General features: G+C 52.8%; 1 protein-coding gene across 2 annotated transcripts; it reads right to left on the bottom strand.

Moving 5' to 3' along the window:
- Positions 1–194: 194 nt before the first annotated feature.
- Positions 195–25526, bottom strand: LOC114904408. Of its 2 annotated transcripts, none has more exons than XM_029238306.1 (4): positions 24486–25526; positions 24244–24393; positions 15252–15324; positions 195–537 (listed from the first exon to the last, which is right to left on the bottom strand). In XM_029238306.1, exons 1-4 carry the CDS (start codon positions 24777–24779, stop codon positions 413–415), a joined length of 642 nt encoding a protein of 213 aa, XP_029094139.1. In that variant the 5' UTR covers positions 24780–25526; the 3' UTR covers positions 195–412. The 2 variants fall into 2 exon arrangements, with proteins under 2 accessions (XP_029094139.1, XP_029094140.1); XM_029238307.1 differs by lacking the exon at positions 195–537 and adding an exon at positions 10880–14922.

Here is a 25526-nt window from a genome sequence, read left to right as displayed (position 1 = left end):
CTGCTTCTGGTCATCCCATCACCCTTGAGTATCCAGTGGGCAGGGGACAGGTGGCTTCCTGGGACTGGAGCTGGCTCCCCTGCCCCTCCCATCAGACGGGCCCGAGAGGAGGAGAAGCCCCCAGCCAGATAGCATCCCGACGTTCACCCCTCCTCAGATTAGTAGCACATCCATCACTGTTTTTGTTAAGGCAAGAAACACATTTATTGAGACACAACAGGGTGTGCCAAGCCCCCGGGAGGGCACTTTGCGACCGCGTCACATGCCCCTCACAACAGCCCTGTGAGGTAGGCGTCCGATCCCATTTCACAGATGCAGACAGCGAGGCTCGGCGCTCCCCCAAGTCTCAGGGTTCATGAGGGGTGGGGAGGGGTCCAGCCCGCGTGTCTGACACTCAAATCAGTGAAGTCCATCAGTCAGAGGGTGGGGAGGCGGGGTGGACGCGCCCCTCCATGCAGGGGAGTGGCCCGGGTCCAGAGTCTTTGGGTCCGGCCTGTCCCACGGGAACGCGTGCAGGTATCCCCGTGGCTGTGGAGGCTGAGAGAGACACAGGTGCTGATGAAGGCCACCCGCTCCTGGGCTCACTGGCGGACACGAGTTCTCATGCACACAGGCACGTTGGAGGCAAGGAGCAGAGAGAGGGTTAGGAGACGGGTCGCTCAGGGGCCTGGACCACACGGGGAGAGGGCCCTGGCCCCCAGCAGCCATGGGGGCGAGGTGAGCACCCAGCCACTAGCCCATGCCCTCTACCTGCTGCCCCTCAACTCTGGCACCCCACACCTGGTCTCCTCCTCCCGGAGAGAGTTCCAGAAGCATCACACCCCCCTGCACCAGGAACCTCTGATGGTCCTCCACTCACTAACCCAAATCTAGGATGCTTGGCCTTGCTAAAACCCACGCCAGCTCTCCTGTGCAACCCGTTGCCAATTAAACTTGGGTGTCCTCTAAACTACCAGCTTCCTCCTCTTTCTAAAACTTCTCCCTGATCCTGCGCACTTGGACCTCAATCCCGTCCCCTCTGAAGCTGCTACATCTCTGTACTGAAAAGCAAACCCTTCCTTCCCTCGCTGCCCTCCAAAGCTGGCCGGGTGCTCCCCTGACGCCCTCCACTCCACCCTGCAGCCCCCTTTTGGCAGTTCCAGAAAGCCCAGGGCTTCCGCGACCAGGGCCCACAGGCTGCAGGGTGCTGTGGCCTGCCCCAACTGGGAGGCCGGGTAACGAAGCATTTATTTTCACATGAACAATCTCATTGAATCCAACAGTAACCACGCCAGGTAGATGTGACTATTTCCGGATTACAGGTGAGCAAACTCATCCAGGCCACACACACGTAAAGGTGCTTAGGTGGCTTCGAGCCCCAGACCTTGATCTCAGAGCCAGTATATATGGAGTGCAGCAAGGCACTGAGCCAGCAACCCCAGAGCGGACACTGTCATTATGTACCCATTCTACAGGGGTGAAAACCAAGGCTCGGGGTGGTCCAAGTAACCCTCCCAAGGCCACTAAGCTGGCAAATGGTGATGCCAGAACCAGAACTCAAATGGGTAAGTGTCCCGCCCCTCAGCTTGAGGGGGTGGAGAGGAGGGCGAGAGGAGGAGAAAGGAATCAAGGTCTGGGGTCCGATCCCCACCTCATTTGCTGGCTGACCAGGGCTGCATCCCAGACTGGGCATGTGCCTTACAGGTTAATGCTGATTGTCACCAATGGTGAGGACAGACAAAGACTTTTCAGGTAAAAGACCTCCCCTCCCCAAGGAGAGGGCTCCCGAGGCCCAGAGAGGGCATGGGCGGGGCCAGGACACCTCCCACTTGGGAATTGCCGAATGCCACGTCATCAAAATCGCTTGGACCACCCACCGTACAGCACAGGGAACTATGGTCAATATCCTGTGATAAACCATAATGGAAAAGAATATGAAAAAGAACATATATATGTACACGTGAGTCACTTTGCTGTACAGAAGAAATTAACACAATATTGTAAATCGACTATACTTAATAAAAAAAAAAAAAATCACTTGGACCACTACACATAGGAGTACATTTTAGCCCAAATAAAGTTTTATTCTAGACATAAATATTTCCAACAATGTTCAGAAGACAGCTATTTCCATCAGGAGGGTCCGTCCGGCGGCCGCCCCCTGGGGTGAGCCCCCAGCGCAGACAAAGACCCTCAGGCTTTGCCCTGAAGAGTCTTTGCCAAGAAAACACACCTTCTTCTCTTACAGAAACGCATGCAGATTCAACGTGTACATCAGCCAACAGTCAATTCAGCTTTTCACATCCACTAAAACCCTGCCTTACCAGTCAGCGAGCGCCTATTACGTACCTACTAGTGTAGACAGCAGGGCTGTTAGGCAGGGTCAGAGAAGCGTAGGTCTCAGGGTCAGGGAGGGGGTGTAGGGTCAGAGAAGCGTAGGTCTCAGGGTCAGGGAGGGGGTGTAGGGTCAGAGAGGCGTAGGTCTCAGGGTCAGGGAGGGAGTCTAAGAGCTGCTTAGACACGACCTCACTGAGCTTCGACTTCTTACCTGCCCTCCAGAGGCAGGGACCCAGGCCTGCCCCCCTCAAGAGGACAAGGCCCTGAAAACACCAGGCACCTGAGAAAGTCCCTCCCCCTGGGTCACACAGGACCGAGGTCCATCAGGGAGCAGACACCTACACACAGACCCACAGTCTACGGAGAGGAGGACCCTACCAACCTGTCCCTACAGTGGGGCCCGCCCCTCGGGAGCTTCGGACAAGTTCTCAAGGACATGGGGTGGCCGTGGTGCAGACAGAGCCCACTGAAGCTGTGAAAGGCAGAGGCCAAACCAGGAGGGTGGTGAGGCTTCCACAGAGGGAGGGGCCGGGAGGGAGGGACTCAACAAGATCCCCAGCTCAAGCCCACCTGGGCTGGAATCTGGGATGTTCTAGCAGAACACTGATGTCCCACACACGTGAGACAAGGGCCAGGAAAGGAATTCCATGGTCACGTGGAGACCCCCGATCCAAAATGACCCCTGCAGGGGTGCCTCCTGGGACTTCCTCCAGAGCAGGGCAGAGCTCTGGAGAGCGTGGCCTCCACGGGAGCACTGCCAGGCACGTGATGGGGACAGAGACACACTGGGGCACATTTGGGCTGACAGAGGCTGGCCACGGTAACCGGGAGGGCTTGTCTGGCCAAGTGGAAAGAGTGCCCCACGGCTTTTCATGGAAGACTGTTCAGTCCTGGCCCTGACGCTCCGCGGTCCCCGATTCTCAACTTGCTCATCTGTAAAATGGGCCCACACGCCAATCAAGCAGGGAGCTCGTGGGCGTGGAACAGCCCCAAGTTTGGTTCCAGGCCCATGGAGGGGGCTGAAGACTCAATTTATTTACCTTACAGTCAGGGAAAGAAGGAAGGGGGTGGAGGAAATTAGGAGCACGGGCCTCTCCCTTAAAAGGCAGAAGAAAGTGTTTTAGTCCCTAAAGATGTTACCCAGGAACCTGCTCGGGCTCTCTCGAAACTGTCCCCCAGCCTTCCTCCCTAAGAAACACCCCGGGGCACCCACAGACGTCTGCAGAAGCCCCTCCACGGACCAGGCAGCGACAGGTAGGGCAAACCCAGAGCAGCCACCCTGCACGCGACAAGCAGCAGCTCAGGAGGCGAGGGGAGAGGAAGGCAGGCTCCGAGGAAGGGAAAGAGCCATCACTCATGAACCAAACCAATATTTACCCTGGGCCCACATCGCTACACGCTTGCAAACTGCTGGGCCTCTGCCTTACACATCCCACTGACTGTTGGAAATCCAATCTTAGCATAAGATCAAGGCTGACTTTTTATTCACTTGGAACTAGGAAAGGCTTCCCTGTTCCCTTCCAGACAGCCCCCAACACGCGACCATTCTCAGTGACAGCCAGCATTTCATTAGCAGCCCTGGGCCCTCACAACAACCCTGTGAGGTAATAAGCTTTCTGGTGACCCACGGCTTAGAGAAAAGGAGACCGAGGGTCAGAGAGGAAGGAGGAGTGACTTGCCCAACACCACACAGTTAGTTAAGCGCCCCCCAGATTCTCATTTCTAACACAAAACACTGACTCGTTAATCACACAGCGAAAGTTCCATCAAGTGACGCCAGAGGCAAGAGTCCTGGCTTTCGAACAACACACATCATACAAAAGTCCGTGAGATACAACAACTGTTAACAGGTTAATTAGGAACAAAATACAATCTCTTAGTAAAGGTTATAAACAACCGTCGCTTGCATTGGGTTACAATTTTGTTATTTGACCATCTACCTATCCATCCTTTCAACAGAAATGGAAGGTGACCCCTACCACTGGCCTGGTACTGTGTTAGGCACCCAGGCTGCTGACATGTGAGCCCAAATGTTGTGAATGGGGTGAGGGGACATTAGTGGGGAGAGGTATAGTGTCTTTGACAGTTGGTGCCTAATATTTTGGGGGGAGGACACTGCTGGGAGGGGTCTCTCGTGGAGTATAAGTGCCGCCCACAGGCCAGACACAGCGGTAGGCAAGACACAGATGGGGCCTTCCAACCGATTCCGATTCCGGAGACAGGTGTGAACGCGTACCCCAGGGGGTCCAGGGCATTGCCCAAAGGGGTCGTCAGTACCCAGCATGAAGGTTCCTGCCCAAATTACAACCATCTAACCTTCGAACGCCATACAAATTTAGCGTTCGTTCCCACAATACCCACTGCATGTTTGACAAAAAGATTTCCCACTAACCTGCCCAAATCAGGCTGCCCCTCCTGGCCTGTCAACCCACCCCCAACCCACCCCTGGGGGCACGCGCACACCCTTTCAGAATCGCAGTTCAAGATCCTAGTTACATCAAGCCTCACAACAGCCCTGCGAGGTGGGTGTGCCATGGTATCCCCAGGAGACAGACTCAAGCTGTCGCCATCTGTTTAAACCGCACGTTTGTCCAGCTCCAGGGTCCTGGCTTTGTCCACCACCCCCACTGTCCAAGGCGATAAAGCAACTACAGAATTCTCAGTAGAGCCCCTAGATCTACGCCTTGTCCCAAGCAGGTAGCAGTGAGCTAAGTTGGAGTTGGCAGGGGGCGGGGGTGGGGTGGATGCCACCTGGCCTGGGACCTGCATGGATGCTGGGGGCTGCAACCAGGGTTCGCCAAGCGCTGTGTGCCTCGGATGCCCTGTTGTGCCAAAAGATTGTTCTGTGCAGACCCCGCATGGGGCACGATCCTTGCCATCCAAGCGAGCAATCACCTTCCCCAATTTTCTCTAAATAGAGCCCAGAATTAGCAAATCTCAAAGGGACAGGAATGACTCTAAGTTCCTCTTTGTGCAAGATCAGGGTGTTCTAATGACTTGAAAGCCTGCTCACGGGCAGAATCAGCCTTTCGTTTCAGACCCCCCAGCTCTCATTCTGGCCTCTTGAGGCTACGGGCTATGATTTCTGAGCACCAAGAAACACAGTTTGCTGATTACCAATCAACTTAGTTTGGGGAGGAACAAAGCTGGAGAGGGCTACCAAACTTTCAACAGAACTCGGGTCTAGGGGTGGGAGCTAAATCAAGGGTCCCGCCTTGTTACTGACACACAAACATGGCCCCTGGCAAACATGCTCATCTCTTCCTTGGAAAGGGGATGGTTGGAATGTGTCCTGTGAGCCAGCTCTAGTATAGCACCGGCGGATCTTTTCACACGTTTGTGGACTGAGTGAACGAATGAAGGGATGAAAGAATGAAGGGATGAGTTACAACCACTGCCATCTGGTGGGAGGAAGCTGAAAGGCTGAGGGCAAAGCTTATGACAGGGACCATGCACCAGGCAGGGTGGCCTGGGGGGGGGGACATCTCCGCTCACGGGCGGGGGAGGGGGGCCGCTCTCGGACCCCGGCCCTGGTTCCCTCACGGTGTGTGATGCATGGGAAAGCGCCACGGGGAAGGAAGCCGTGTGGGTGACGGTGGCGGATGACATCCAGCTGGGACGTGCTCAGAGCAGTGACCCCGGAGGGAGAAGCCACAAATAAGGGCGTTCACTTCATAACCACAGCCCATGGCACTACACAGCCTGCCCAAGAGGAAAAGGTTTGCTTTCAGGAAAGGGAAAGACCAAAGCGTCAGGTCAGGAGACGTAGGCCAAATGCATGGATGGATGGATGGATCGAAATCATGTTGGGAATCATCCCTGGCCTCCCGAGCTTCGATGCTGGGGCAAACACGTGGGTGAGAAATTCCAATACAGGCAAACAGCACTCGGTGCTATAGTAGAGGGTCGGTGGGAAGGTGCGGCCCTTGGCTGAGAGCAGAGCGTGTTCTGGAACGCAGGGGCAAGCCCTCCTTGGGTCACGCGCCCTCCCCGAATGGCCACGGTGACCTTTGAGCCCCGGCTAGCCTTGGGGTGGGCCGTGAGGGGAAGCCCGAGGAGAACATGGGGTCCCTTCTGCTCCTCGGCTCACGGAATTGAACTGTCCCATTTCTGAAGGATTCATTATCAGACCTGATCCGACATGTCCCCTTAATCAATTAAACCCCAAAGACCAACACGCAGGCCTAGGGGACATCTGCTCACAGGACCCCGGGAACGTAAACGGCAGCTGATCGCCTCAGCTGATTGCGCTGAGAGGTGGCAAGTGGAGGTGCAGGGGCCTGTCCTCCTCGAGGTGAAATGGGGGAGGGGGCGGGTGGGAAGTCCACCACTGAACTCTACAAGACGGTAGCACAGCTCTCTGGAGCCTGGAGGGTCAAAGAGATATTCCTGCCCCACAAGAGTTACAGAGGGTGAGGTTAGAGGTTACAAACCACTAATGCACAAGCCCACCAGGGGGATGTGGCCTTAGATACTGCTGGGCTGACAGAGGGAATATGCCCATTTCCCAGGGAGAAGCAAAATCCTAAAGTCAAATGGAGGGTCATCTAGGCCAACCCCACTCCCACTAATTGAACCTCCTTAAAGCCACCCTCATCGAGTATCTGCCTGGCCTGCCCCTTGAATGCCTCCAGTGAGGAAGGGCTCACTACGTCCTGAGGACACTCGTTCCATCCTTGACAGTCTCATCACAAAGCCATGACCCGGTGGACTTGGACAAACAGCTCACAGAAGATAAAATGCAATTTTTTAACAAACACATGTGAAAATGTTCAACCGTCATTAGTAATCAAAGCGATGCAAGTTAAAATGACAGAAAAACACTTTTTAACAGAGATAAGCTAGCAATATCGTAACAAAATGCTAATACATCGCTGGACGTTACAAAATGCTGTAAGCCTTCTGCTATTAGTCAATATCCATACAAAAATTCCTGGCCTTTCATTCAACAAACTCAACCCTAAGAAGTTCATTTGTTCATTCACCAATCCTTTTATTCACCCATCCTTCCCTCCTCTCCTCTAACAGCCAACCAACCACTCACTCACTCACATCTTCATCCATCCTTCCATCCTCGCATCTAACATTTAGCATCTACAACATTTCAGGCATTAGAGATACAAAGATCAATTCAACAAGCTTCTTGCCCTTAAGGGGCTCACAGCCTAGCAGGAGAAACTGACATACCATGAAACTGACATACCATGATCATTTCTAGGTGTGGGAAAATAATTGGTAAGAATGAAAAAAAAAAAGTGGGTGTGCTAAGCCATTAGCTGTGGCATAATTTGTAACATTAAAAAAAAAAGATGAATTATGCATAGCAATAGTAACAATAGCAGGTTGATGTGGTGAATGATTGACATAGCCTCTCAATGAGACACAAGGCAGCCAGTGACGTGATGAAGTCTATGGAAGAAAGACAAATGTTGACGATGGAATATTAAGTGGAAAAGGCAAGATGTAAAAAAAAAAGAAGTGTATGTGGTGAAGAATGGCAATTAGGTTTAAAAAATGAACGCTCATTTAAAAAATTAGATGTCCATTAAAAAAAAGTGTGCTCATAAACAGGAATCGGAAGAGAAGAAATAAAGATGGGTGACATGTCGAACGATGGGTGATCTCCTGCTCTAGGTCATGTGCTATCCACACCGTTTACATTAGGATCACAGGGGAGCCCTTGGCCCATCTGCCCCAGAGGCCCAGCCTCCGTCCTCCACCCTCTGGAAGGCCAGCCCCGAGGCCAAGCTTCCTGAGGAGGGAGTTGGGAGTTGTACAGAAATCCAAGGAGACTTGTAGCTCCTGGTGTCACCAGGGGAAGGATTTGTGCAAGGGGTGCATGCAAAGGTCAAAGTCAACAGACAAAATTTGTCTTTTTTTCAAAGAGTGAGAAGAAGAAACACACACTTGAGATAAGCCCTGATCAGAGAGGAGTGCTGAGATCCCATCTTGGACCTCATGGATCGAGCGTGGACAGAACCAGATGGGGGCCCATGTGGAAATTCCACCCCCGGCTTCTACAGCCCTCAAGCCCTGTCCTGAAACTCAGCATCTCAGAACTGGAGACCCTTAGAATGCTGGATCCCAAGCTCTTAAGAGCTCTGACCCGATGACCCTCAGGCCCTCAACATTCCTAAACAGACAGAACTCATCCAATCCCAACCCACCCTCCCCCCTGGGGCATTCTCCCATCAGCCCATTTCCATCCACGTGACCCCCTCGACAGCCCTTCGGACCTGGGGAGAAGGCTCCCCGAGAGGTTTGCTCTCCTGTCCCTCCCTATTTCCTCTGTGCACATGGCCGTGGCCCCCAACTGCTCCCCAATACTTTCTAAGTCTTCTCGACCCTCAGCTGACTTTTAAAACCACACAAGGGTTCTCCAAAAAGACCCTCCCAGGCTCTTCCTGCCCCAAGCCCCTGCCACCCCCACTCTGGTCCACACAATGACACCTGGGCTGTTTGGGGGGCTCTCTGGAGACCCTCTCTGAGCAGGTGTCTTCAGGGTTAATAAGCGTGCGGAGCCCTGAAGCCCCAGCGCCACCTCAGGCCCACGAGGCCCTGCTCACGTGGCCCAGACACATGGCACCTCCCACCCACCAGGCAAAACGCTAGCCCCAGCCGCACCCGACCCCCCTGCGCTCCCCGCTCTCCCAGCCACGGATCCTGGGTCCAGCCAAGCTGGCTCCTCCTGTTCAGGGCGCTTGTTAGGAATCCAGTTTTTTTTTTTAATGTCCCAGATAGGAATCGAGAAGTCCAGAGGGCCTCTGGTCCTCATTTTTAGAGACAAACACAGGCACACAACACACAAGTGCACAAATCCTGTCCGGTACAGAGAAAGGAGACTGCACAGAACCAGGGCGTCCCTGGGGTCGGAAGCGCCAGTACAAACAGCCCCCAACCCCGGCGGGGGGGGGGCGGGGGGGGCGGGGGAAGGCAGGTCAGGAGGGGAGAGGACAAGTTCAACAACACACAGTGCAAATGCGCTTTCCGCCGAAATACAGAGAGTACATCGGAAAACAGTCGAGAAGACAGCAAGGCCTTGAAACCGGCTCTGGGGATGCCAAGGCGAGGGGGCCGGGATCCTGGGACCACTTCTGCAAACCCCGGGCTGAGAGGCACCTGCCCCGGGACCCCCTGACTCGAGAAGGGAAGGCAGCCTACCCCGTAGAAGACCGGGCTGGTGGGCTCCCGGGCACATTTCGGAAAGTTGCGGGAACACGATTTCTGGTGATCTGGCCCCTACTGGCCCCCTTCCCAAGCCACCTGCACAGGCCCTGGATGTGAGTGGCGCCCCTCCCAGGACAGCGCAGCGGGCGGGGCCCACACAGCCCCCAGGGTCTCCTGCTCCCTGACCCTCTGCTGCCCCCTGGCGGGAAAAGCCTCCCTCGCAGGTGACCCACGTCCAGTTCCCACAACCTTCGGCAGGGCCCGGGGCCTGAGCCCTTCCGACGGGGCACTGCCAACACGCAGGACAGCATCTGCCCCACGATCCGTCCAAGCGGGGAGCTGACGCCATTCCGAGTTTACAGATGGGGAAACTGAGAATGAGGGCAATGAAGTGAAATGGCCCCCGCAGCCAGGGTGTGACAGTGGCGCTCCAAGGCAAGGGTCCTCCTGAGCCAGCCCCTCCCGCCAAGAAAGTGCGGGTAACAAGCACGCAACATGCCAAGAGCCACGCCTCCCTGGTACCCACTCCCTTCGGCTGGCGGGAACCCAGGGACCCCAAACTGGAAGAGTCCTCCCTCCCTCTCTGCCTACTATTTCTTCCTTCCTTTTTCCTTCTTTCCCTCCTTCCCTCCTTCCTTCCTTCCTTCCTCCCTCACTTCCTTCCAGTCATTCATCCATTTCTTCCAGTCACTCATTCGTTCATTCATTTAGATTTGACGCCTTTATTTACCGACTTCAACAGCACGACTTTCGATTAATCACAGCCCCTCGTTCATGAAGCTCTCCCTTCTCCTATTTATTCGTTTATACATTATTTTGATTCCTTATTCCTTTCTTTTGTATTTCTCCCTTTCTCTCACTCTTCCTTCCGTTCCTTCATTCTTACAAACTCAGGTGCACAGAAGGATGAATCAGGCTCCCGCGAGCGACATCCTCCTGTCCCTGGTCCAGGCAGCACCACCTCTCATTCATTCATTCATTCACTTACGCACTCATGCATTTGCCCTTCCTTTCTTTCTTATTTTGGGTATTCTTTTACTTACCAGTCTCCTGGGAAATAATTGTATTAGTCAAAACTGCATGTGCAAAATAACCATCGTCGGCCCATGTGTTTATTTGCCTTTGCTATCTTTCTTCCTCGCCTTTAGTCACCTTTTACACTTTGCTATTTATTCTTTTATTTATGGACCTCAATTGCATATATTTTATTACATAAAGATGATAAAAGGTTGGAAGATGCAGCCTTGTCTTTGGGTCGGGTATTTCCTCTATTTTTCATTTATTCTTGGAAAGGTGTGATGTATTTATCTATTTAAGGAGTACGTATGTAAACTAATTATAATCCCTGCTCAGACAACCTCTCTTTTAACTAACCATTTATCACCTTGGTTGTATGTTTATCATCCTTCCTTTCTCCTTTTTTCACTTCTTTTTTTTTTCATCTCTCCATCCTCCCTTGCCCTAAAAAAGGGGATTGGATGATCTCATCCATCATTAGGATTGATGACGACCTCATCCCTAATCCTAACACATCCTCCTCTCAGACACACCCATATCTTCGTTAGCTTTTTATTAGTCCCTCCCCCACCCCGCCTTTCTCTTTCACTTTGTTTCACTTTGCCTTCCCTCACCTCTTTATTTGACTCCCTGATGGTTTTTTTTGTTTTTTTTTTTCTTGCATCTTTTCACTCTTAGGAACCTCAGGTGTCCGGAGTGAGATGAGTGACAATCCCATGGGCAACGCACTCCTGGCCGTTCCAGGCATTTCCATTTCTAATTCAGTTGTTCATGGGTCCATTCATTCTTTCTGTCACTCTTTTATTTCAATATTTATTCTTTTATTTATGGACCTCAGGTGCACAGAATTGGATTAACCATAATCTGTGGTTCCTGGAGCCTTCTCAGCACCGGTCCATGTGGGGCTCGCTTTTGTTTGTTAATTCCTCATACTGGTGATTTGGTTGAGGATTTATTTAACTATCTCAAGAGCCCAGTTTTGAATCAGTCATAATTCCTGGCTCGCGGTGCCATCTCGTTTTTTTGTTCTAACATGGCCCTCTCTCTCGTAGAATTATGTACGTATTGATTTATTCCTTCAATATGTTTTTATTGCTAATATCCATCCTGTCATAATTGTCTACGCCCCTCCTTCACCGCTCTCTTTTTTGCATTCTTTTATTCCCGTGAGCCTCGGGTGCAGACGTGAATTAATCAAAATCATCCTTCTCATTCATTTGTTCACACAGCCATCCCTCTACTTATTCTTTCTTTATGATGAACCTCAGCTCTTACTAATTATTGTATTTAATGAATAATATTTGTTTATTATATGTAAGTACTTATCCAGGAAGTGCCTCTTCTTCCATAGGTCTATTTTCTTTTCTTTTCTTTCATCTTTCTTTCTCCCAGTCCCTCCTATAATTTTTCAAACTTTTTCTCACATTCTCATGGAATGTGTGAATTTATTCCTTCAGGCATTTATTTATGTGATTGTTTTTATTATTTATCAACTTCGGGGCCGGAGATTTGAATTAATGTGGATGGTCTGTGCTAAACCAGTCCCTTCTCACAGACTTCACTGTATGGCTTACTAATTTATTACCTTCTTTACTCCTTTTTTAAATTGTTTTATTTTCTTCTCCAATCTCAATTGTTTTTTTCTACCAGTCTCTCAGCCTTTTTTTTTTTTACCACCTTTCCTTCTCTTGGAGATCAGGCACCAGGGACTTGATGATTCCTAACACCCCTGCAAGACCGGCCTCCTTGGTCACTGCAAATCTTTTTTCTCATTCACTCTTGCATTCATGCATTCATGCATCCATTCAGGTTTTCTTTCTTTCTGGTGATTGTTTTTACACTTCTGGCTGGCAGGGGCACCTAATTGGATACATGATAATCTACAAGCAGTGGGCCTTCCCCTCCCTGGCCTCACTGACGTCCTCCCTTATGCATTTCAGCTTTGAACTGCCTCCTGGTTGGGTAGGTGGAGGCCCATCTCAGAAGCCCAGATGTGAATTCATCACTGTGCTTGGTTCAGGCCCCCCTCTCATTCTTACTCCTAGAGCTGCTCTCTCCTATATATGTATTTATCTATCTGTCTGTTAATATATTACCTTTCTCCTTTTTTCCTTCTTCATTTCTAATTTAATCTCTGATTTATCATTTCTCTCCCATTTTCACCGTTTCTCTCTTTTGCTCTCTCACTCTTTCTTTCTTGCATTCTTTCATTCGTCAGCGCTCAGGTGCCATGAAGTGATGAATCCTATAACGTTACCTGCAAACGGCATCCTGGGGCCCTGCCTCTCCACGTCTCGTTCGTCCCTTCCTTCCTTCCTTCATTCATACCATTCTTCCTTCCTGCTGTGTTTCTCTTCTTATTAGGTATATACTCCTCTACTAACGGAATGAGTGCCCAGATTTTGACCCATTGTGATCTACAGTTTGGGCTGGTCCTTTATTATCACTCTTAACCTAACCCTCTCCCAAGAATATACCCATCTACCACCTCTCAACTCTTTCTTTCTCTCTTTTGTTGCAGCTTTCCAAATCTCCTCCTTTCTCATCTGTCTTCTTGCATCCTCCTGGATCTTTGGTGCCCAGACAGTGGCGAAGATTAATTACAACCTTCCAACAGGCCCCTCAGGAGTGCCTGTGGCCATGGCCCCTCCCTGCCTCACTCCATCATGTCTTTGTTTCTTTAGATACTCATTCACTTGTTTCTGGAGATACTTATTATGTTTTGATAGTACTGTGGCTTTTAGAATTGGACCAACCATAACCCTTGATTCATGACAGTCTATTACTCGACTCCTAGCATTGCCTTCTTTTATATGTTTATTTATTCACCCACTAATGTATTCCTGGACTGAACACTTGTTACTTTTTCTTCCATATTTCTTGATTTTTATTTAGATGTTTTATTTTGTTCTCTCTCTTTTTTAGTCCTTTCATGGAACAGACCTCAGGTCCCAGGACTGGATGACTCAAAACCCCTCCTGCCACGCTCCCATCTGGGTCCACGTACGTCCACTACTTATTCATCCCATCCTTTCCTTTCTCCTTTTTTTTCTTTTCTTTTCTTTTTTTTTTTGGCTTTCTTTCATTTCAGTGTTTATTTATTTATGTGTGCCCAGAGTTAGAAAAATTTGGTTAAAGTTAACTCTCATCTCTGGTCCCCTGGGTCCTTTTTCGGTTTTGACTATCTTTTGAACTCTTCCTCTGTTGTTTCTCTTTTTTTTCTATGGCTGGAGCATGTATCTGGACTGATCCTAATGCTTGGCTCCTAATAACCTGACACAGTCCTCCTTATATATTTTCTCACCCCCTAATTTTAAAAGTTATCTTCCTGCTTAGTTATTATTTTGCGTCTTTCCGTTTTTCTTCTTCCTTTCAATCATTTGTGCCCTTTCTCTTGCATCTTTTCACTTTGACGGGCCGCATAATCTCACCCTCACCACTGGTTTATGTATCTCGACTTCTTATTCATTCTTTCATCTAGGCTTTATTCTTTTATGGACAAACTTTAGGCGCTATATACTTGAATTGCACGTGTTCCCTTAGTCCACGATGACCTGACATCGGTTCCTGCGTGGCCCTATTTATATATTGATTCAATGCTTTATTGACTTATCTATCGAGCTCCTGTGCATCAAATTGGATCTCCTTCAGGGTACGCTTCTTTACCTATTTATTAGTTTCTTCACTCTTTCATGCCTTCATTCATTTATTCATCCATTCACTTATTTGGACCAGGTAACAGAGCCCAGCAAAATGACCTCCCAACCAGAACAATAGAACATTCACTGTATATTTGACCTTCCAGCTTCTTCCCACCAAGTTAACCACCAAGGTGCACACAACCCACAGTCCTTGACACATATGCATGGCGGATGCAGGCACAGGCAGAGTACATGTTAGTGCAGCCAGAACACCCGCCGCGCCCCCGGGGGTCACATCCTACACAGATGAGGGTCAGAGTCCCCAGGCCCCTTTGGTGGGGCAGGTGCTTCCCCGTGGACCCCTGTGAATGGCCATCCCCATGAGAAACCTGTTTCAAGACCCAAGAGTGCACAGAGACACACACGGTATACACGATCTCCCCGGTGGGAAACGACGGACATAGAGTTCATCTTAAAACAGACGGCTTTGTCTGTAGCCATATAAAAATATTTTGGCCTTTCAAGGCAAATACAAAAGGAACTACCCATTACCATTGCTGAGTGTCTCAGTCCCAAACAATAAAGAACTTGAAGAGGTTTAGCCGGAAACTTTGAAGACAGAAAATCTGTCCATTCCGTTTTCCAGACATTTCAAGGGGGGGAAGGTAAGTGAAGGTCATTGCAGCTCGAAGCCCGTTTGAGAGGCTGGTCTCTTGGCCCGCGTTTTCTCCTTGGCCCTTTGAAGGGCCCCCCAGCTAGGCCACTTCCATCCTAGTCTGCCCTGCGGCATAAGAGCCAAAGGGAGACTCAGCAATGAAAGGGCCATTCATTTAGAGGAGTGAAAGAGGAAACATTCTTTGGGGGTGCGGCACTTGAAGCCGCCTATAGAATTCTTTTGCCACAGAGACGACACGAGGAGGCTGGGGGGGTCCTGCCTCCGAACACAAGCCCCCCAGGTGCACGCTCAACTGGGCTCACCGGGCACCCCTCTCCCCGTGAGCGGACCACGGACCAGCGCTCACCAGCCCCTCCCACGAGGCTGCTCTGGGTGGCAGCCGGCCCCCACTGGTGACCAACCACAGAGGTGCTCCCCACGGCCCAGCAACTTACGATTTTGGAGCTGGAGGGTACTGGGGTGGCGTGTCCACGGTCCTGTCCCACGGAGGATTCGAGACGGCTTCAGCTGGAATGAGAAAGCACTGGGTCACTGAAATAGAATCTCACCCAACGGAAGCAGGGACGCCCCAGCTTCTAGCAAGCGTGGAATTGGTGAAACCAAGCATTTCGCTTTTCATTGCACTGGCTCACTCTCTCACCCGCCAAGCTCCCCACCACAGCTTCCGGGGGTATTTGAAGCCGATGGGGCAGGTGTGGCGGTGTGGACACGGCTCTCAACCCAAGAGCCCTTGGGTTGGTTGGTGCCACCCATAATGCTAAGTGCCCATTTATGGAACCCAAAGGCTCAGGGCCATTTCATGAGTGAGAGCTGAGCTGTACACACCCGAAGGCTGGGTAGAAGGCTTCCTGGCAGGACATTCCACCATGAGGGAAGGGCACCGCGGGGCACAGCCAGGCCAGCATTAGCATGTGCTCAGGCATGATGGGAGTGCGGTCAGCTGGGCGCCTGGCCCTGGATGAGACAAGGGAAGTGGGCTGTGGACCACACCAGGGTTGTGGAATCTTGAATGGGCAGTGTGTCCTAAAACCATGGGATGGAAGATGAAGGATGATGCTGCCTGGACAGACACCTTCACTTTAACAATTACATACAAATTTTCATCAGCACCATATAAAAGCCTGACCGGTTACATCAAGTCTTTGACTTCAAGTATTTGCCTTAAAGTTTTTTTAAAAAGTGTTGAATAATGATAGACACATGTCATTATATACCTGTCAAAACCCACAGACTGTAGGACACAAAGAGTGACCCCGAATGATATAAACCATGAACTTCAGTGAATAACTGTTATCAAGGTCGGCTCCTCAGTGATAACAAATGTGCCACATTAATGCCAGATGTTAACATCAGGGGATGGGGGGCGGGGTATGGGACTTCTCTGTACTTGCCACTCACTTTTTCTGTAAATCTAAAACTGCTCAGAAGAAAAAAAAAAGAGGCTGTTCATTTATTAAAAATATTTTGAGGGACTTGATTTTGAACATACATTCAGTAGGCTCTAGTGAAGGTGGGCAGGTGTGGCTGACAGATGGTCTGTGATGGCCGAGGTTTGAACAGCCCTGTAAGGGGAGGGGCTAGAATGATAACAAAACCTAGAGAAAAAGGAGAATGAAAAAGGAGCGCCCCATGGTCCTCCAAGGAACCCCGAGGAAGGAAGAGACCCTCTCCAACCCCCCCGCCCTGACTTAAGCCACTTGGGTACCCGCCCCGGCTGCCACTGCCCCCCTATTGCCAGTGGTTCACTCACTGGGGTGCCCAAGACCTGGCTGGGCACAGAGGGCTCACCTCTTGCTTCCAATCCCTGTAAGAATTCCTTCCCTGGCCCTGAGCTTCCCAAACACCGTTCTCACCTAATTGGCTGCTTTTATAAGCAAGAAACAGAAAGTCTTTTTAAAAAATCAGTGTTAATCAAGCAGTCATCAGCCCATGGGTGACTAAGGGTAGACTGGTTTTCTAAGGGCTCTCTGGGTGCCCGTGTTGCGCTGGACGCCCCCGGGAGAGTTTCCAGCCCTCCCCAGGAGCCTGTGAGCGCCTGGGGAGGCCAATGCAGCAGGACCACAGCCACTGCCTCTTCCCGTGGGACAAAGAAACACGGGAAAGGGCTTTGGTGAGTCGTTCCGGTTTGGTTCTCTTTGGTGTCTTTTAATAGGACCCAGGAAATCAAAAGCAGCTCAGAGCATCTGGGTTTTTTCCTGCTTCTGCCCAGGGGCCCCAGGAACCCTCAGAGTTCCTGATTGTCCGTAATTAACTTTCATGCAGACCCCAGGCTGCTCCTTGAAGACGCAGCCCCGGCAAAGTCGTGCCTTGGTTTCCGAGCTGCGTGTCCCAGCCCTGGGTCTGCCGTGATGTATGAGCACCGCGGTGCCAGGCTGAAATCGTAACAGATGGAGACACTGCAGAGATGAGTCAGTGTCTGGAACCAAAGGAGAACACAAGGCCTCCTTAGAGGGTCCAGAGGAACAATTGTCGCAAGCGACTGGTCGAAGACCTCATAAAGACGTGTGCTGTGTCCGTAATCCACGCAGGAAGCACTGCTGTTTACACGGAAAACGTCCTCTGGAGCTTAAGAGGATTAGACAATTCTAGCTCTGCCTCTCAACATTTTTAAAGTTCCCCTTTTCTGGGGGCAAATGGGGCCTCATTGATCGGGCATGTCTTTGGTACAAATCATTTGTGGATGTTGAGAGCAGGGAAAGGTGGAAAAGGATGATTTTTAATAAAACGGTGATTCTCAGAAATAGAGCCTGTAGTTTATACAAACAGCCATGAGCCTCGCCTCGGATCTCACGCTCCCTACCTGTTGAGTAACGAGCACCCTCTTACAACTTTCCCCGACAAATGCAAGCTCTTTGCGGAGTTAATTTCCTGTACCTTTGTGAAGGCCAGGGCCCTAGACATTATGGGCTCATTTATGAAAATGGGACAGGTAATTGGGACAGCTTTGGAAATCATGTCCTCCTCGCTCTTGCTGGCCCCCATCAGCCCTCTAATTTCAGCTGGCCGGGCTATGGAGGATGTTTACATACGCCTCTTCCTGGAATTTCACTCTTTGCTTCAGGAGTGGGCAATTAGAGAGAATTAAGGCCTATTTGGCTTATGTTTACCGTTAATGGATAGAGTGGCAGAGGAAGCCTTGGGAAAGGCAGTCTGCCGGTCTAATTGAAGCGGGCAACTTTTCCATCCCTCATTTCAGCTTGCAGGTATTGTAGCAACCAAGGTCACAAAACAAAGGCTGCAGCCCACCGTGGTAATCACCGGGCGCAGGCCTGACCGAGGGTTTTGTGAGCGCTTTATGACCACACTCTGAAGCACAAAGAGACAGCGAGAGATGTTTGCAAAACTGAGTCTGAGATGGGCAGCCGGGGCAGGCCCGGTGACTGATGGCTTTTCCAGAACTTGCCTCCCTGACGGCTTTTTCAGGAAGTTCTCAGCTGAGCAAAGCCGGAGCACCAAAAGGCCCAGGGTGAGCCACAGGGGATGGTGCGGCCAGGCCCGCCCTCCTGGGACTGCAGCCACGGGGCCAGGCTCATTACACGGCCCAGAAAGGTGTTCCAGGCCTGGCCGGCAGCCCACCTGTGTGGAAGAATGTTCCATAAATGCAATCCCTGCACCGCAGCACGCAGGCAGCCCCTTGGAGCTGCTTTGGAGTGCGAGTCCTATTAGATCTGTGTTCACAAAAAGCTGACCACGGAGACAGGCTGATGACTGCTCCCGCACTGCCTGGCCATGGGCGGTGGGCTTCACATCCACAGCCTGCCACCCCGGCCCTCTCGGGTCTCTGGTTTCCTTGTCTCTAAAGTAGAGGGGGGTTGTGGGACTTCCTGGGCGGTCCAATGGTTAAGACTCCGCCTTCCACTGCAGGGGGCCAGGGTTCAATCCCTGGTTGGGGAACTACAATCCCACATGATGCTCAGCACGGCCAAAAAAAAATAAAAAATTTAAAAATAATAATAATAAAGTAGGGCTTCCCTGGTGGTGCAGTGGTTGAGAGTCTGCCTGCCGATGCAGGGGACACGGGTTCGTGCCCCGGTCCGGGAAGATCCCGCATGCCGCGGAGCGGCTGGGCCCGTGAGCCATGGCCGCCGAGCCTGCGCGTCCGGAGCCTGTGCTCCGCAACGGGAGAGGCCACAGCAGTGAGAGGCCCGCGTACCGCAAAAAAAATAATAAAGTAGAGGGGGGTTGGAAGGCAAAGGAGCAGAGATCTCCAGCCCTCTGATTCTAAAGACCTAGCAAACAAACCACCCACAGATGACCACTGAGCAACTGGAAGGAATCCAGAGCTCCAAAGACCCTCAGATGACCTCGAGCCTGTACTGTCCCATTTCACAGATGGGAAAACAGGCCCAGAGGGCTGGAGACAAGGGCCAAGGTCACACCCACAGTGTGAGCTGAACATAGGCTGGAACCAGGTCCCAGAGGGCCAATTCAGGGCCGCTGCCTGACTCTCAGGTGCCCGAAGCACCCGATTTGAACTCTCTCCTCTGACTGACAAGGCCTGAGTAGCAGGGGTGTGCCCTGCTCTCAGCCAGGAGGCCAGTGGGGGCCCAATCTGGACACCTGGGGCTCTCCCTCCCCTCTTCTGGGGAAAGGGCCCTTGCCTTTCTAGCGCTGACACCCCATGCTTCTCCTGCCTCACAGAATACAGAGAACTGATAGGCTACTGCCTCATTTTACAGACGGGGAAACTGAGGCCCAGCAGCCAGCAGTAACAAAGATACTGGCCAAGACTGAGACCCAGGACTCCTTCCCCTCATGGCAGGGACTTTGCCCCTGGTTCCTCTGGAGGGGTCTGAGCCCTCGGGGCTGTCTGGGGCAGTGGTGGTGCAAACTGTTTTCCCTCCAACTCAGAGGATCCCCTTGCTGAGGGCTGCCCCCAACCCCACAGGCCCTGCCGACTCCCCCTCCCTTACCCCTTCTAATTGCAAACACCAGCCCTGTGATCTCCGAGCCCCAAAACCCCCAATTTCTCAACCCGGTAGGAATGCCTCTATCCCCACCCACAGGACAGCACTGAGAAAGGGCTGGGAAGGCAGAAGGACCAGCACAGCCGTGGTCCCGGATGGCCGGCACGGACGTGCAGTCAGTCTCTGGCCCCCTGACTGGCCTCCTGCCCCAACTTTCCACCCCTGAGTTCCGTCTCCTTGGCTGTCTCTTGGGCATCAGGTCTGATTTGATCAGCTTCTTGTTTACAGGCACAGCTACCCCGATGCCTCCTCCTGAGAAACTCACAAAAAGAAAGCCCTAGAACGGGGGAGCACGGGCGAGTCCAGGGTCGCGCCGACGGGGTGGCTGGTTAGACGTGCATCGTGTCACCTCTCGCCTGCGCGCCTCGGAGCTCCCGACACACACACAAGGGCGAGGGGCCCTCGGCAGAGCCCCAGCTCCCCCCACCAAGAGGGAACACACACACACTCTGTTTCAGGGGAAGGTAATTGAGGTTTCCTTCTTTTCATGGGAAGAAAAGGTACCTTCTATTGAGAGAATGTATTCACAGAACCTGGGAAAACTCATCTGCTCTCAGCCTCCCAATTATCCCCAGGTGGCTGTTCTCCATGGGGGGCTCCCCACATTCCTTTCTGCTGGGCCTTTGTTTCCATCTGCACCGCCCTGGGAGCTCCCAGGCTAAGTCTCCTCCTTAAGCCCCTGCCAAAGACCCCTATTCACTCCGCAAAGAGACGCCAGGCAAAAGGTGGTGGGCAGCCTTCCTCCCCCGCTACCCCGGCCCCCCGACTCCCAGCAAGGAGGACTTAAGAACTCTCCATCTGGATTTTTTTCTGAAGCCCAAAGAAATTGGAGAGCAATTAAGAGAGTCATGACTACACCCTCCACCACCCTCCTCCCCCATAATTAATTCCTCTCTCACACACCCTTCCCCCAAGTCAGGGCCAACCCCGGCCTCGGCTGCCCGGCACCTGCTCTGCTCTGGACAGCCAAAGCCCTCACAATAAAGACTGGGATAAGGGACCAAGTGTCTAAAATCTGGAAAGCACTAGGAATTCCAGGCCGTGCGGGAATCCCAAAGACGGGCCTCTCGGGCCCTTCTCTGTGCTCACCTGGGCACAGGATCCAAATGAACTAGGGGCCTCTCCCACGGGCATTGCAGGGTGTGGGGATGACTGGTAGGCGATACCGTCGGAGGCCGGTGTCCTCCCATTGGATTCCCAAGGGCACCCTGGTCCCCTCCTCTCCTGGCTCCAAAACACTGACTCACTCCATACCCAGGAGGGGAGGCTACCTCTGCAACACCCCCTCCTGCAGACCCCTCCCCCCGAAAGGGCCTGGCTTCTTGAAGACACACTCAGGCAGCTGGGACTCGGGGCTGCCCACTGGAACTGGGCACCAGAGTAAAAAGCCTCCCCTCCTTCCCTACCCAGACTGGCCTCTCCCTCTCAAAATGGGGACCCCACGCTTGAGATGGCCTCATTCGGAAAGATACAACTCTTTTCCAGAATTTTCCATCTGCTCAAACCAGGGATGGGAGATCAGGCTGGACTCAACTCCCTTAGCTCCTTGAGGACAGGGGACAGGGCTCAAAGACGCAGAAGGAAAAGGCAACCAGTTCTTGGGACTCATTTGCAACTTGTTAAATGTCAGTCTTCTGAAAAGAAAATGCTCCCAGTGCCCCGAAGCCTTCCTGGTTCAGCTGACAATGCCGGATTCGACATTGTCCACTGCCCTTTAACCCTTTGGGGCCTTAATTTGTCTCCCTCCACACCCCCTTCTGTGTAAAGCCGCCTTCCTCTTTTCAAGGAAAAATTCATTAGCAAGCTCATTAAAGACGGGTGATTTTTTTTTTTCTTTCTGGAAGTCAGATTGCTCATTAAAAAAAACCACATTTAAGTTCCTTCATGTAAATGAATGAATAAGAAACACATGCATCCTGTTGCCCTTAAGTCTTGCCAGTTTTGACATTATTTGGAGAAATGTACTTGGAAATACATTTGGGGTTTGAATCACAAGTCAGGAGGCTCTAGGTCAGGGGCCCTGCAGGTGGGAAATTGGAGGGTGACAGAGGGGGCATTTTCTTTCTTTCTGGGAGCGCAGAGGCTGGGCTACGCTCTCAGGCCCCTTCCTCATCCACCTGGGGGGAAGCAGGTGGGACCCGAGGGCCAGCTTTCGGGCAAGACCACCAATCTCTTCCCTGATACCTGTGCCCACGTGGAAGCATTCAGCTAGAGGTGGCCCCGGGGACCAGCTCAGCACAAAGACAAGTGGCCAGAGAACCCCTCGTGCCAAGAGGACAAGGTCCTCTGCCTGCCTGGCCAGCGAGGGTATCGTTCCACCCCTTACTGCTCAGGGATGGGCCAATCCATCAAAACGGAATTTTCCTGAAAATGATCATTTCTTTCAACACTTGATAACGGCCTTTCTGCAATTCTTGGGCTGATCGGCTGCGAAGCTGATAGATGATGTTATGTTTCGACTTCTTTAATGGAGACCTTGACCTATTTTTCTCTGTTTTCTGCGTAATAACACGCAAAACCCGGAATATGTGTATGCCTGAGACTGAGCATTCACAAGTGTCTCTAAAGTACAACACACCCCAAACACAGGCCACCCCAAATGCTGAGGATGAGGGGCGGGGGGCTGGCAAAGTCTGGGGCTGGCTGGGGGCCTGCCTCCACCTTGACTCTGCCCCTCGGCCCAGCCCACCTTGAGGGGGTCCCGAGACATCCCCGAGGGAGAGTCCAGGAGCCGTGGGCATTTGGCTGCATCCAATGAGCTACACGGATCTTTCTGGTAAGCTCTGGATATGACACCCCAGAGCCCGCATCCTGCCCTTTGAAAAGCTCCCTTCCCGGGCCTCTCTTCCACGTCACTGTGTTTGCAGATGGCAAAGGCCAGCTGCGGAGTAAATGTCACGGGGCAGAGTCTGCCCGGTGCCCCTTCCCTGGAGTTAGACCTGGGCACACCCTCTCCACCTCTCTGCAGCCTGATGGGCTCTCCGGGGAGTGAAAACAAGCAGACAAAGGCATCGGCCCCCGGGTCTGGATACCTCTACCTCTCTTTACCTGCACTGCCAGGTGTTATTAAAAAATACCATCCCTACCCCATTTCCAGTTCAGGGGAGAAGGGCAGGGCTACATAAGAGCTGTCTCCAAAATCTGGTTGACGAAAGAGCCTTATGGAAGCTTTGCTGGAAACCGGAGACCCTCAGGGAGTGCAGGGGGTCCAGCCGCTCTGCCCACTGGGCAGCAGGTCACACACAGGCGGGCGTACCCCGAGGCAGGGCCCCCGGCTCTGACGTGAGCCCCGTCCATCAACTTCCCTGTCACAGAGACAGACGCCGTGTATGAGCATCAAGGTGGTTTTGGGGGGGTGTTGGCATCGGGGCCAGGACAGTGCTGGGCCCACTGGAGCCTCCATAAACATCTGGGGAGTTGAGTCAACTTCGCCCCCCATCATCCAGGCCTTTCCCATCTCCCCCCTGGACCACCCCGGCCGTCTAAGTGCCCCAGTAGCTACCCCGAATGTCTCAGTTGTGGGGCACAGAGGCCGCCACAGTCCACTGGGGCTGCTGGCTCTGAAAACACTCCCAGGCCCCTCCGTGAGCCCTGCCATGGGCTCAGTCGCCCGGACCGTAGAAAGCAAGATGCCCTCGGCAGAGCCCCCTCTCTCCCTGTCCGCCTTGCTTCGCTGCCACACAGCCACGTCACCGCATGGGACCTCCCGGGGCACCCGACTAGACCCTCTAGTCCTAAGGCAAAGCTCGTCCTGGGCACCCAGAGAAGAGTCCCAACCCTGGGCCTCCCGGGGCTCCATTAACGCATCTTGAATAAGTGAACCCCAGATAAACAAATGAGGAGTCCCTGAGTGAATCGTGGGGCTGTAATCCCCTGCTTTCTTCTGCTCTACCATTACTGATTTTATTTAAACAAACAAAACGTTCCCATCTCATTGCAATTTCAGGGGTGAGGAGAAGAGGCCAAGAGAAGAACTCACTCAAAAAACCACTACTTGATTAAAAGACATTATCAAGGCCTCATGTGTGAGAAACCAGCTTTCTCACAGCGACTGACGTTACCATGGCTTGTGGGGAGAAATGTTTTTCCAGCTCCACAGCAAACAAGCATTCCTGTTTCCACATCTCCAAAGCAGCCCACTAGCCGGGATTAGGAGGGCAAATGCACCATTATTCATTTCATTAACATGCTCAGTAAAGCTTTGTGAGGACCTACTATGTGCCCTGCCCGAGCTGGTTCTCAGGGGCCCAGACCTGAGGGGGACGCTCCCCACTTACCATGCTGGCCCACAGGGGTCTCGGCTCTAGGCAGCTTCCAGAACCCCAGCCCCATGTTTGGTGTAGAAGAGGACTTGCCCTTGGAAGTGACCCCTCCCAGGTTAAATGTGTACATCCTTGAACTGAGAGATGTGAGCTGAACCTAATGAAATCGTAGTGTCCCAAAACAGCAAGAAACTCACCCCAAACCAGGAGGGAGTCACGGGGCACCAGGTGGGCATGAGATGCCAGGTGACCGTCCTGAAGGAGCGCTGGTCCAGGGCAACTCTCCTGCCTCTTCCATCCAGTTCTTCAGCCGACTGTCGCCGCCAGGGTGTCGAGGACGGGCTGACCTTGGGGAGGGGCAGAAAGTTAGAACGCCGGCAAGGCGAGACCCCAGAAAAGCCAGACACACTCCTAGAAAACACACGGAGCCCAGTCTCACCTGCAGCCTGGTTTTCGGTGGAGGGAGGTGGCTCGTAGGGATGGCAATGACAGGAGAAGGTGCAAGAAGAGAAGCGCAAGAACAGAAGCGACAGGCCAGGTGGCAGCCCCCAGAACGGCCATGAGGCTGGGGGCAAGGCAGAGCCTGGGACTCGTGGATGCAGGACGGCCGTACAGGCAGGCCCGGTAGGACATGATGACAAGCAGTCTGGGGGGATTGGGGTGGGGGGAAGGGAGCAGGACAGAGGTCTGGCCGCAGCCCACAGGCACTCAGAGCCTGGGAGGCCAGGCCCATGGGAGGAGGCCTCTGTGGATGGTAGGGGAGGGGGGCCACGAGCACTGGAGACCAACCGGAAACTTGGGTGACCCTGAGGGGGAGGGCCTCCTTGCCCTGGGGGAGAGGCAGGCGAAAGGCAAGCAGGTGGGAGGTGGGCGGGGCAGCAGGCAGGGCCAGGTAACCACAGGTGTGGGCTCAGCGAGGAAAACCAACCTGTTAGGTAGAGGGCTGGATGGGTGAGACCCAGAGGGTCCCAAGCCCAGTGACTGGGGCACAGAGAAGGGGAAATGGGTCAGGTGGGGAAAGCGGAGCCCCAGGTGGGCAGTCAACCTAGCAAGGGGGAGGGGGGAGCCAGGGGAGGAGCCGCCAGGGAGAGCAGAGCAGGTGGGCAGCTAGGCAGAGGCGGGGCCTGCAGTGCTCCCTGGAGGTTCCCGGCCAGGGGCCCTTGACGTTGGACACGCCCCAGCCCACAAGTGGGGGGCAAAGGAGCTGGACTTAGCCCCAGGGGGAGGAAGGCATCATGGAGGGAGGGGTCCAGCTCACGGACCCCAACTCAAGAGGGAGACCTGTGTGGCCAGAGCCCAAGGGGACATACACCACAGCTGCCCGTACGCCGCCACCTCAGTCCTGAACTTCAGGTACAGGGGTCCAGCTCAGCCACGAGCACTCAGCTAGGGGATGGGGTGGGAGGCCGAGAGGGCCGGAGGGGCTGGCTGGGACCTGCGGTGAGCCCTGGAGAAGGGCAGGTTCCAGGCCCGCCCCCGC

Source organism: Monodon monoceros, unplaced genomic scaffold (assembly GCF_005190385.1).
Source record: "Monodon monoceros isolate NGI ecotype Baffin Bay Population unplaced genomic scaffold, NGI_Narwhal_1 Super_Scaffold_21, whole genome shotgun sequence".
NCBI lineage: Eukaryota > Metazoa > Chordata > Mammalia > Artiodactyla > Monodontidae > Monodon > Monodon monoceros.
The sequence above is the reverse complement of the archived record's forward strand: the minus strand, read 5'-3'. Positions and strand labels throughout refer to the sequence as shown.